This window comes from Helianthus annuus, chromosome 11 (genome assembly GCF_002127325.2).
Source record: "Helianthus annuus cultivar XRQ/B chromosome 11, HanXRQr2.0-SUNRISE, whole genome shotgun sequence".
NCBI classification, from domain to species: Eukaryota; Viridiplantae; Streptophyta; class Magnoliopsida; order Asterales; family Asteraceae; genus Helianthus; species Helianthus annuus.
The window spans coordinates 168,334,436-168,348,658 of record NC_035443.2 but is presented as its reverse complement, the minus strand read 5'-3'; the positions used below and the strand labels follow the sequence as shown (position 1 = coordinate 168,348,658).

General features: G+C 35.0%; 1 protein-coding gene across 3 annotated transcripts; it reads left to right on the top strand.

Moving 5' to 3' along the window:
• The first annotated feature begins 9,165 nt into the window (after positions 1-9,165).
• On the top strand, positions 9,166-10,955 carry LOC110887275. Of its 3 annotated transcripts, none has more exons than XM_035980058.1 (6): positions 9,166-9,285; positions 9,567-9,788; positions 9,864-10,021; positions 10,079-10,193; positions 10,370-10,412; positions 10,528-10,955. In XM_035980058.1, exons 2-6 carry the CDS (start codon positions 9,606-9,608, stop codon positions 10,542-10,544), a joined length of 516 nt encoding a protein of 171 aa, XP_035835951.1. In that variant the 5' UTR covers positions 9,166-9,285; positions 9,567-9,605; the 3' UTR covers positions 10,545-10,955. The 3 variants fall into 3 exon arrangements, with proteins under 3 accessions (XP_035835951.1, XP_021990699.1, XP_035835950.1); XM_022135007.2 differs by having other exon boundaries at positions 9,550-9,788; positions 10,528-10,948; XM_035980057.1 differs by lacking the exon at positions 10,370-10,412 and having other exon boundaries at positions 9,550-9,788; positions 10,528-10,947.
• The last annotated feature ends 3,268 nt before the right edge of the window (positions 10,956-14,223 follow it).

Here is a 14,223-nt window from a genome sequence, read left to right as displayed (position 1 = left end):
GTTTTCGTATAAATTCAAGTTGTTCTACGTTTCGACGTAAACTTTTTTGGGAAATGATTCATGTCAAATATAATATGTTTTCGTGTTTATTTTATGTATATTTCGTAAAGTTTGTTTCGAACCGAATGAAGTCAAATTGTGGTTTCTTTTTCTCCCCTTTTTCGAAAGCTATAATTAATCCCTTTCGATTACATGTGCATATTTTCCTTCATACCCATTACGTTTTCTATGTATGAGTTGGGTCACATATAATGCGTTATGATTGTTCGATATGAATTTGATTTACTTTACGTTTGATCCAATCACAATGCTTATACAGGTTACATTGAGTTCAACTTGATACGTCGAAATGTGTATTTTCATATGGTTAATGCATCATATAACGTTTGGACTAATCTATTCGATGTTTACGATGTACCCGCGCCACAACGCAGGCGGGTCTTAACCCTAGTTTTTACAGATTATCACCCACACAACATCGTACGGGTATCCATCCTACTAGCATTGTTATGAAATAAAAAGTGTGGTATACAAAACAAAAAATTAGGGTTTCAATCTCACAAGAGCAGTGCCGTCTCCCAAATCCAGTACACCAGAAACCGAACCACCAAACCCTAGAAATTAGGGTTTCAAACACAGGAGCGGCAAGAGAAGGGAAACTCCACGGATTGAAGTCGGCAGACCCTAAGGACTATCAAGACCTCAAGTTTACCGGAAAAAACTTTTGCCTCCGATCCAAAAACCTAGGTTGATTCACAGTGAATCACACCCTCAAGATATGCAGCGGAAGAATCACCAGAGCACCGACTCAACCTCGGAGCTCTGCCATGTCAGAACTCAAAGATTAAAAGAGCAAAATAGTTTTATTACGAAATCTTAGAACCAGATACAAAGAGTGGATGAACCAGTCATCACAGATTGATAAGCAAAGCAAGTGATCTCCAACATGATGATCAATACAAGATGAGAATAAACCCTAGACTCACGAATGTACGTGTGAGGATAGGGAACAAGACCAGCGACCAAGAGAATGTAACCGAGGAGAAATGAAGAGCTCGAGTAATCAGCACTCAGAACCTTCCATCCTTTTATAAGGGGACAAACCCTAAGCATCCACCAAGAAACACGGGAGCCCAAAGCCAGCAGCCCAACATAACTCTAACGGCTATAAGCCCAGATGAAGAACCCAAAGAACCTCACAAATAAAACACATAAATATTAGAAAAGGAAGGAATAAAAAATAAAGGAAGCATTTAAACTGTGTTTTTAACAAAACTCATGCTCCTTTTTTAGTGTAGTTCTTTTATTTAAACATTGTTTCTTCGAAAATTGTATTTTTTATGAATGGGAAATAATTCTTGTTTTACTAACTTTGATCGTTTTTTTTTTGTTATTTACGTTTGGTTTTTTTTATAATGAATGATAACTTTTTTTTACAAAACAATAATATTGGAGATTGTGGGATTCACATTTTTCGTTGTTATTTACCTTAATTTTTCTGTTATTTATATTTGTATGTTGAATCAGTTCTGTTTTGGGCATAATGGAAAACATTAAAACATACCTGTTAATGCAGTTAGTGCGTTGGAGAATCCAGCAATGGAGTTCGACATGTTTGTCATCGTGATCTGGTTTCTCCTTAGGGTGCTGACTGATGATGGGAACTTAGAGAACCGAAAAGGGTATCGGTTAGGAGAGGAGGTCGAATTATGATGTTATGGCTAATGGGGTGTGTGTAATTGTGTAACTTGAGCAACCCCTTAACCTCCACATAACTCTCCTTGTATAAGCACCCAGGAGGAAACCCTAATTAGTTAATAAGGGTAATATGGTCCATCAACAATTACCAACTAATTAAATAATAGGTTATAATATATTTTGATCTCTATAATGTAAATGATTATGATGGCTATAGATTAAATATCAATCCGTAATATATTTAATCTTATATTCTCCCACTTAGCCGAGTAATCATTTACTATGAGTATTAGATAAGCCCGATCAGGAGTTAACACTCATTTTAGCCTTAAACAAGTACTATAGCAGAAAAATACAGCCGTTGAATCATTATGCGACTCAGGACCCCCATTAATCATACTATAGCCTTAATTTAAAACCTAGTCGTCATGATCAAAATACGCGTAAGCCCTTTGTTTGATTTGTAACTATATTTGTCTATATGCCATTATGCTAGCTTGACATATTCTTAGAAACATACAAAATCAAACCGATGAGGAAAAATTAACTAATACTTAGACATTCATAGTACGATATGCAATTGCGCATGGCCATTAATTAATACCCGTCTATGAGCTCTCTTAATAAGACTTATGGGTAATAGCCCTTCAGTTATAGGATCCTTAAGCATATCATGAATGTATTCGATACAAAACTTAGTTTCCTCAATTCGTTCATAAACGAATAATTAATTGCGTATCGAAACTTAATGCAGCACCTCTTGAACTGTTACTGTTCAAGGAGTTATGGTAGCTGACTTTATCACACTAATTCTTCAAAACATTAATTATATGGAGTTAATAAATTTATGAGTCCACTGATAAATTTCCAACAACATTTAGTGACTATATTATGTCGTTATAACTTAGGTTGTTCATATCAGTGCATTATGACTCCTCCATGAAATAGGTTTTGTCTGCTGACATAAAGATATACCCGAAACTACATTTTATCATCTTTGAATATCTCAAAGTTAGAGTAATAAACCGGTTTTAAATTCTCACTTCTTCTTTAAATTGTAGTCTCTCGTTTCTTTTTAAGATATTGTAATACTCCATTAGATGCTACACATTAATCTAGACATATCTAGTGTGCTGCAATGTGAGTGATATCTAAACGAGTATAGACTTGAACTTACATAAGGCTTCCAATTAATGAAGCGTAAGGAAAATAATCTTATTTAACCTATTATCCTCTTAAAGAAGAGCAATATTTTGTTACATATCTAAGGACCCATTTAATGTTAAACTTATGGAACGAAACTAATATCCCATTTGGTCTATCTCAGTACGTTATGATATCTATTACATAAGAGACATCTCTGAGATCTATTATATCAAAGTTTGTGTTGACAAAGCTTTGACTTATGTAACATATACTTGTCAAAAGAATATCATCTATATAGACAAGTTTATCTTAGTTGCTCCCACTCATTTTGAGGTAGGTACATTAATCCACTTGATTCTTGATGAAAATAATTACGTTAGCTTTTCATCACATTATGATGTTTGCATAACCCATACATGGATATTATTGGCTTACAAATAAAGTGTTCTTTAACCTTCAATTTGAAACTTTAGGTTGTTATCTAATGAACATGTAAATGTGTCAGCCATTTGTTAGGGAAAATCGTTTTAATGTTCATCTAATGTAGCTTAAAACTAGAACAGTGATGATCCTCAAAGAAATCTTTGATAATTTATCTCTTCCTGAGTACAACCTTTGACAACCAATCATGCCTCTTTGTGTCTTAACGCTTATATTAGGATTTGATTTAGTTATGAACACTCTTAGGTAATTCAATCAAATCCCAAACGTTACACGAACACATAAAATCAGTTTTACTAGAAAACTGTTTTATTCCATTCAGATGATTGATCTACGCTAATGGCTTGATTTTAAGAGATAGGATCATTAAACATTTCCAAAATCCATTTCAACTTCAGTTAGGGAGGTTACGTAATCATCAAAGTTAGTAGGTTTTTTAAACCTAGATGACCTCCTGAGTTGATTATTGGGTTTTAAAAGTTTCAGCTTTATGGATTAGCTCTTGGTTTGGTTGCTATCATTTTCATTCTAAGTTTTGTAAGAGTTGGTGCAGTATGGTGTACAAGAGGTGTAATCGGAGTTAAATTCGGAGTGAAATTTAATGACACTCTTCCCCCCGCCTCTTGTATTTCTTGCAAATCATGATAAGGACTTTGACTGCTCCCACTAACCTTGGAAATCTTTAGGAACTCAGCATGCTTAGGGTCGATATTTAACGACCAACAAATTCTAATAAAGAGAACAAATTAATGACGTTAGTCGTTGTGATCTCTCTTGTTGAGGATTACGTTAGTTTAGGTAAGAAATCTAAGTGTGCCCACAATTAAGCAACAATGAAACTTTTGTAAGAGTAGCATTATATTATAAGGAGACAAGTATTGATGGAACAGTGTCGTGATGGAGCGGTGTCTTGTACAAGAGGTGTAAATTTAGGTAATGTAAAATTTTCACTTCCCCACCTCTTGCAACTATTGCAAGTTATTATGAAGACACTTAATGCTCCCACTGATCTTTAATATCTCTAGAATGCTACAAGAGAAGTTTCAATGAGCTACGTGACGTGGGAACCTATCATATATACATTAGACTTTATTTGATTTCTTTAATGTCTAGATATCATAAGAAAACTTAGGGACGCTTTTAATAGAAATCTTATTAAGTATATATATGAATAGATTTCTTCTAAGACCGTATGCCATATGTGACAAAATTTAGATACAAGTCGATAGTCTGTTAAATGATAAATGAATTATGTCTGAATATTCCATTTGGAATAAGTTCCACGAAATGTCAATGAATGACTTATGATGGACCCATACTTATTCCTTAAGCCAAGTAATATTTAGGGCTTTAACGTCATGATTTAAAATCACTTAAAATGAGATTAGATGAAAAAAAAAATCATCCTCATTAACCATGTCATGATTTCTTATGAATTTTGGTTCTAATGGATGAAATTTATAAGTCTCATTTTCCTTTTGTCAAATTCTCATTAGCATGATAACAAAAGTTGTGAAAAAAGTAAGGTATCATCTAGTTTCATCTTAGTAATGTTTCAATCCAGATATTTAGAACAAATAAGATGAGAGTTTAAGGTATGTGTGACTTTATGTTGACTATGCAAACCTCACAATCTTCATAAACATTGCTTAATTATGATACTATATTCTGATTAATCTTCAGAACATATAAGGTATCGAAAGGCGTTGTTGGAAGATTGTTCATTATGGTTCTTATAGTCTTAACATTTAATTTTGTCACTAACTCTCATGTTAGTTATTTGTCAAGTTCTGGTAAGGAAACGTATGGAACTAGAGTCAACTAATCATGTGTTAATTGGAATATTAAAATTATCAGACTTAAATATCATTAGTAAGTTACTATCTAATTAATTTATCCAACTGTTCTTTAGAATAATGGATAGTCTCGTTGCTTATGCCTATTCTAATGACATAATTATACAGTGAGACTTTCCCTTGAAGAACCTTAACGTTGGGATTAGCACTTGTAATTTGTCTATGGACCTTAGGACAATCCTCTCTTAAGGTTTTAGTGGTTGTAAGGTGAATAACATCTTACTTTCCAGTTTCAAACATTTATTTCTATGTACATATGTTGCTTATCAACACACTCGTTATACTTTGGTATTTTTGAGTGTTATAGTTGATGTATAAGGCATCAAATTGTACAAGTGAAAATCTTAGTATGTAATGTACTGGAAAAATGTACTCATTTCCATGCGTAAGTCCTTAACCTTATGGGTCATGGTATTGTACATTGTTATGTATTCACATATACCACTTAGCTTTATGATTTAGAATTTTAAATGAAGGCATGCATCTTAGAAGTTCTAGTGATTATTCCACAATTATAGATTAGTCTTAGGAAAGACTTAATCTGGAATAACCTTTTAGTGATAGCACTTATTCTTGATTATCATAAGAGACATCATATTCGATTTATCTTAATCATCATGCTCTACTTTTCTTCTGTAGTGCTTTATCAGAAGAGAGCAATAGAATTATCGTGTCTTAAGAGATAATTAAGGATTTAATTTTAAGAGCTAATTCTTATAGAACTTTAAGCAAAACATATTAGATTTAGGAATTAGAGTGGATGAGATATAGATTTATAGAAGAAAATTATAGTGAGTAAAATAATGGGTACTAAGAATAAGGCAGACGAAATGATCATACAAATTAATTGAGGATCATTAATATAAGGACCATTATGTGAAGAGGTTGTGATATGTCTATTACTAACATCAAAATAATAGACTTAGCTAAAAATTCTACTTAAACGAAGACAAAACAGCTTTGGCCAGAAGTGTAATCATTTAAGCATATGTGCAAAGTGGTTGTAACAAATCAGCTTTGGCCAGAAATTGAGACAATCACTTTAGTTATGCACTTGTTGAGTATGCCATCTATGAATGAATTAAATCAGCTTTGGCCAGAAATTAAGACATTCATGCTTATGATGCACACACAACATAGCTTTCGTAATACTTGGATGATAAGTAGATGCATCAAGTCAGCTTTGGCCAGAAATGATACATCAGAAGCTCATTCAAGTAAAGCCATTTTGGTTTTGTAAAACATTATTTGATCCTCATAAATTAACTAAGTAATTACAAAACCAATCATTTAATAGCAAACCACCCGTTAACGCGGATCGAACTCCGCGGTGAGTTCGCTGGGGTTGCAGGGGAACAACGTGCCCCCGCATGGGGTTCGGGCGGAGCCCCGAGCTAAATTTAGTTCATATTAACTGCTTAATAAAGTAATAGGATTTCGAATAAGTCTTGAAATTTTATGAACACTCATGATTTCGGATGATCTCAGATGATTTCGGATGATTTCAGATGTGTCCAAGGCGAATGATTTCTAATGAATTATGTCTTGGATTCATCTGAAATGGTGATGCTTAGTCCGAAATGATCCGTGACACTAAGTCCGAGATGGTCCGAAATGATCAGGCAGTCAATGATCCGTAATGGATGAAACAGATGCTCATCCGGAATGTTCATCCGAAATGCCTATCCGTAATGTGTTCCACAAGCTACAAAATCCCTAATTTAAGCAGTCATCAATTGATAAGGTTCAAATCCGAAATCTTAGGGATTATGGGATTAAGTTTCCTGTTTAAATATTCCTTATATTTATCTGTTTATTTCGAAAATTATATCCATTAATAAAATATTAGATTTCGAAAATTCTAATTAGATAAAATAAATCAAAACAGGAATAAACACCCAATAATCCTAAATTCATTCCAAAAGTAAGGGAATTTTCGAATTTTTTCTTAATGAACATGTGATGAACCCTAAAACAAAACTTAATCACTTTATCCGAAATCTGGAAATTTTCTTGAAAAATTATGATTTCGGAACAGTAGAATTTGATGAATATATGATCCGAGATGATCCGGTATGGAGGATTCAAATCCGGAATGGCATCTCGGGTAAAATAGTTTGAAGTTGTTCTTCCGTGATGCATCCGTAATGGATCCGTGATGATCCGTAATGGACCTGTGACAAAATTATTTGAAGGTATTCATCCGTGATGTATCCGTAATGGATCCGTAATGATCTGTTATGATCAAAGATGATCCGTAATGATTCGAGATGCATTCGAGATGATGAAAACCTAGATCCGTAATCATCCGTAATGATCCGTAATCATCCGTAATGATGATTTCGGATGGAAAAAACGGAATTTTATAAAGTTTTCAAAACTGTTTTCCTGTTTTAATCCAGATTTACGGATACAAAACAGAACCGACTAATCAACATACGCTCTGATACCACATGTTGAATCAGTTCTGTTTTGGGCATAATGGAAAACATTAAAACATACCTGTTAATGCAGTTAGTGCGTTGGAGAATCCAGCAATGGAGTTCGACATGCTTGTCATCGTGATCTGGTTCCTCCTTAGGGTGCTGACTGATGATGGGAACTTAGAGAACCGAAAAGGGTATCGGTTAGGAGAGGAGGTCGAATTATGATGTTATGGCTAATGGGGTGTGTGTAATTGTGTAACTTGAGCAACCCCTTAACCTCCACATAACTCTCCTTATATAAGCACCAAGGAGGAAACCCTAATTAGTTAATAAGGGTAATATGGTCCATCAACAATTACCAACTAATTAAATAATAGGTTATAATATATTTTGATCTCTATAATGTAAATGATTATGATGGCTATAGATTAAATATCAATCCGTAATATATTTAATCTTACATTGTATTGTTATTTATACCAAGTGGCGGCTTTATGACGATACCATAACAAGCCAAAACGATGCCAATCAAATTTCCTACTCCTATCGAACCGAAACGACAGCGACCGAATTACTGTTGCATCCTGTGGGGGAATGCGGAAAAATCGCTGCCCGACAGAAATATTATAAATTATAATCACTTTTTTATATTAGAATTTACCATGTAACTTAGGTGCTCTTACTCATTAAGAGCTAAACAAACAACCCCTAATACTAACTAGAGAGATTTGCCCGCGCGATGCAGCGATAAGTCGTCCATATCAGTTCGATTCGTTACGCAGGGGATTCGGAGTGGTAACGAATCGGTATCTGTATAGGACACACACTCGGTTCAAGTCATGAAATGTCCATGCACCTTTTAGATTAAAATGGATATCAATAGTTTATCACTGTACTATTTTGAATAAAGACCGAAGGACTATCGAAGCATACGATCCTATGTGGTTGATAAATATGTCTGACAAAGACATTGAGATTTTATTCTTTACCAAGATATATTATGCACGGGAAGATTAAGGTCTATTTTAAGCTAATTTACGCCTTAAACACCATTTATTATCGTTCTAAACATTTGTTAATCGTGTAATTAGAGCCGTAAATCACCGGTTGTCACAGGTTTTTGGTCGGGTTACTTTTTTTTTTAAATTAGGGCCAACACCATGTTTATGTCACTTGGAGGTGATTTATAGTCACGTGTAACGTGTTGAATAAAATAACCCTTTATACTATTAATAATAATAAATGTTTTTTAAGTCGTTTAGTTTTTATTTAATACACATGTGTTATAAGTAATAAACGAATTTAACCCATTTAGTTTTTATTATTTTATTTGTTGTTTCTTTGTGTTACGCAATTGTAAATTTTATTGAAAACATAGTTTTATTAGAAATAGATCTAGAGAAACTTTCGTGTATCATAAGTTATACCGAGTGAACGAACTGACTACGGCTAAACAACATCAACGTTATTATGATAACCGATACGGATATTCATTTCTTCATCATTGTGCTAGTTTAACACAAAATTAATTAATCATAATAAATAAAGTGGTGGGCTAAGCAGAAACCATTAGTGACTGCCGGCCCAAGAAATAGAAATAGAAGTAGAAGTAGAAGTAGGAGAGGCGTCGATTAACCTAGCTAGCTAGCCCCTTACCCCTTGTTCATCTTCTCTCCCAAGTCAACAGTTAGTTGTTTGATCGAGAGCAATAGCCGCAGGTATCGCTTTCCTCTGGATTTTTATTTCAATTTTGAGGTTATGGGTGTGTAAATATTGGTTGGGAGATATGATCTTTAGATACGTACGCAGTTGATTTCTGTGTTCATGATTATCCATAGTTATACGTATAAAACAATATGATTTGAATACTTATCATCAATTTTGTGTTTTTAAAGAAAACCGCTAAGACTGAGGTTATGTTGGTCGTGTTTATATATGCTTAGAAGATGATACTCATGATTCTGTTCCACGTAATCTTTTAGAATTCATTCATATGAAGGGGGACGCAAAGAGAGGGGATGATTTAGCGGTTTTTGAGATGACATGCAAACGGTTTCAGAATTGGTTTGCCAAACAACGTTTACCCCCCTTCAAGGAAGCTGTCATGGATGCCTGGATGTGCTGTTGCACCTCCATGATTATGGCTGACTTTGGTGTGAATCTTATCCGCTTTACCTGCTTGTGTAAAAAAACGATTCTTGCACCGTCGCCACGATCACAAGTATGTTTTGTTTTGTTTCTTAATTAATTAATGCTGGCTGACCAATATGTTGTTGAAAGCTATTCTTGTATGCAGTTTCTTTCCCCTTGTGGACAGTACAAGCCATTGGTAGAAATTTATTTAGCAAAAGATTTGTGTGACATAGCTCATAATATTATTCTCATGAGGGTTTGTAATGCAAGTATATCTTATGTCATGAAAAACATAAGAGGCAAGGAAGATTTGGAAACAAGGTATATATGTTTCTCATAAACCGTTCTTGGCGTTACATGTGTTCAACTTCCTTGCAGTATTGTGGCAGGTTTTGGTTATGGAGTTGCCGTATCTTTGGCTAATGGCATGAGGGGTCCTAGTGTACTCTCTGTTGGGGTTGTCTGGGCACTCTTTAATGGTGGAATGTTTAAGGTGATCATCTGCATGTCACCGCGTATTTTTGGTACCCTTTTGTAGATTTTGTTTCAAACGAGCAAAAATATCAAATTTCTAACCACCTAATATGCATGATTATCATCTTAAAACTACTAGTATTCAACCAACCTGCAGATCATTTTGTGTTACCCTCTTTGTCTTAATTTGTGCAGGCTGGCATCAAGATGCCTGCATACGATCATAAGTTGGATAGATGTAGGTTCTCTTCTCTAAGTCTTGTTCATCTGATGAACTTTAATTTAACATAAGCACTTGTTGTTATTATTATTATTACTATTATTTATGCTTACTTATGGTTTTGTGTTTGTAGTCACCTGGCGAAGGTAGATCTTGGTTAAGTTTTTGTTGCACTGTTCTATAAGCTATAATTATTTTGGGAAGATACCTTGTGGCCTTTGATGCTTTAGAGACGTTTGAATCAGAGGAACTTGAATTGCAAATGCATGTGTTAGTTTTGATTTATATTTATGTCATGGTTTAAACTTTTTCACATTTCCTAAGTTTCAACCTACCAAAATATTTCTTCAAACTCCAGGGTCTAAAACCGTTTAATTTCGAACCTTAGTTTTTTTCGAACGCCCAACAAAGCCCAGCCACCCGGGTACACCCACATGCAAAAGGTCCCCCACGACCGCGATCATAGACAGCGTTGGTGACTCTGCCCGTCACCAATTTCAGAGGGAACCCATCGACCGGAGGTCCAGTGTAGTAAAACCTCTAAGTCATCCGGATACCACTCACATTGATGTTGTGAATGATAATGATTAATGATGCTGGTTACGTAAATTTGTCTCATTATTAGTACATCTTGGTATTGTCATCTTAGAACTCTAAATGTATAAATTTAGGTTTTCGATTAGAGATTTGTTGTGTCTATGATTTGGTTTGGGTTTTCGATTAGAGATCTGTTCATTTAGAGAACTAGTTTGGTTTTTTTTTTTTTTTTTTTTTTTTTTTTTTTTTTTTTTTTTTATGGTTCTCACATGTATGGGTTTAGGGTAGTGTTGCAAGGACAATGTTCCTGTTCTACGGTCTAGACATCCAACTAATCATTGTTTTTTCGCATTAAACTTTCAAAATCCTTGATAAATAAGTAAATTCATACATTTGAGGAACAAAAAGACGTGTATTGGGGTCAAAGGAAATTCTTCAACTCCTTCCTCATCATATAATTTGATCGTCTTTGTGTAACAAAAAGATGCGTATTGGGATCAAAGGTGATTGAGTCGTGTGTTCCTTAAGAGAAAATATTGAAACCTCTAAACTGATTATAATTATGTAACTTAAGTTACCTACTAGGAGCAGTCAAATTCATAAATCGAGACCTTCAAGTAAAGATTTTTTTATAACCTACAATGAGTTAATTAGACACTCCGATCAAAATTCAAATATGAAAATTGTTTACAAGTGTTTTCTAAATGTTATTAAACCTAAATCTAAAACTAATTACAAGATATCATGTTGTGTACTCAATTTAACACAATGATGATATAATCAACTGAGAAATAACTACTGTGATTTGATTGTTTCAGTTGCAAGATTACAATGAGAAATTAATCAAAACAATAACAACCAAGGAGATGAGAAACATATTCAAGAAAGAGAGATGAGAAGACTAGAACAGAACCAACTAATAGCTCAGTGGTACCCACTACCAATGAAGTTCATTGCCCACATGTGAAGCTGTAGTGGTGCGGGTTCGACCCTCGTGGTGCCCAGATCATGTGGATGGTGTGCAGAGGTAATTCGTCGGCATCATAACCCTTGTGGGGTGAGATGATGGGTATCCTATGGGGTACCAGGGACAGGGTTACTTCCTTAACCCTTTTTTTTTAAAACAATATTCATCTCTCCTCGTTTCCCTACTCTCATCGTGCTTTATAACCTACGTTGGTCCTTCCCAAACACATGAGCCTGTCACTAACACTAAACTGGGCTGCATTGGTTAGGTTGGGCCAACTGCATTATGTAACAACTCTCCAAAAACACCCTAGAACGAGTCGTAAACGAAGAACCGGACACACACAACGAGACTCGGCACGCAAAACGAAGAAGTCTCACCAGGGTAGCCCAGGCGCCACGCGCCAGAACACCTCTGTCTGGCGCGACGCACGGGAGTAACCATGGACAGATGGCGCCGTCTCGCTACAAGTGGCAACCCTACACCCTTGACGAGGCTGACCTAGCCCTAGCTAGGTGCCGCCGCGCCACGCGAGGGTTCCCCCGGATTCTGGCACGACACGCGGGGGGAGCCCAGTTGGGGTATAAATGGAGCAGCGTGGGACAGAAGTTCCTGCACTTGTTCGATCGAATTTTTCTTATCAAACACTCTCGTACCTCCGTTTCTCTGCAGTACACCCCCTAAACCCCTAAACCTGCGATGCATTGCCCCGTTGTAAGTGTTTTATCCCTAATTACTGATCTGATACTTTGTCCGATTGATCTAAGACCCAGCAACGGATGCCAAAGTGTTGCCTGTTTATCGGGCTATGCTTTGTAAACTACGTTGGGGTTTTGTCTCGGATTGTATCATTCAAGTTTAAGTTGGGTTATTGCACTAACACGTGTTGCATTGTATTTTGTGAGGAACTCAGAAATAGCACCAGGAAGCTCTTAATATAAACACTAAACCTACAAAGTGAGTCATTCTCTTTTTCCAAATGCTTTTGCAAAACCCTAAATGTTTTCCAGTTGTATTTACAGTGATTAAGTTTTTGTTAATCTGCAATTACTGCCGGTATGTGGAGTTTTGTATACACTACTGAGTCCAGCGTTACTATTGGACAAAGAGTTAGCCAATAATAATATGACTGCAGTCATTGAAATTGCCGTCGTGACAAATACTAATACTGATTGAGTTTTTGTTAGATAAAAACAATGTAATCGCCCTTGATACTGTCAAATATAACAATGTATCTTTTTACAAAACTGGAATGAACTCACTAGTATTTTTAACTGACAAAATATTTTTAAACACGTTTCAGGTAACTTATTGTGAAAGTCATAGAAGCCAGCTATGGAAAACTGAAGGCTTAAATAAAGTGGCTTTGATTACCTGACTAAATGAAGAAAGTTATATTTTGTCAATTAGGGTTTATCCCTACAAAACTTTTGAATGGAATATGGGTTTTATGACTTTTATCCCATTTGTTTAATATTAAATTTTGGTGTTTTATAAATTTTGTTTAATATTAAATTTTGTTTAATATTAATTTTTCTAATAAAGTTCAATCAATTTTTAGAACTCTAATAAAGTTTTAATTTTAGATACTAGGAACAAAATAATATTTTGAGCTTACCCAAACTATTATAGAATTATATGAGGCATGAGTGTTTGATTGTAGTCGATACTTCTATCCCGTAACCCGCACACTAAGACCCGAACGACGTGAGCTTAGAGTAGCGGGTTGGCTCTAATCAACGGACTTAGACATAGATAGAGTGGATGACGTCTAGTGTTGATACAAACTACCATTTAAAAGGATCATTGCACCGTGACCGTTTGGCCGTATGTCGAACCGAATCAAGAAATCGCTCTGGTGCTGAAATTAGTTTTTAACATCTGAATTTTCTATTCACTTTAATTGGCGTTTCTCTTTAATCCTACAAAATCTAAATTCTAGTTTACATCAAAATCCCCCCTTTCTAAACAATCGTATCTGGAAAAAATCTTTCCGGCATAATTAGTTACTCTGTATCCCTGGGGACACGAACCTGACTTCCATTCATACTATTTTTAGTGTGTCAAGTAGGTTTATTTATATTTATTTGCAGGATTCGACACCCAACAGTTTAAAATGTGGTTTTGTTTTTGTTTACAATCTCTGATATTTGTGATTTTTGTTGCTGTGAATGTGTTGGATCATCTTCCACATATGAAGATTAACGGTTTACTTGCACCGGAAGAATGTGAATAAACATGTGTTTTTTTTTTGGCTTTTACTATTATTATATGTGTTTGAATTGTAGTTTGTTTTTGTGAAATCTGTTATTGGTGTGATAATGA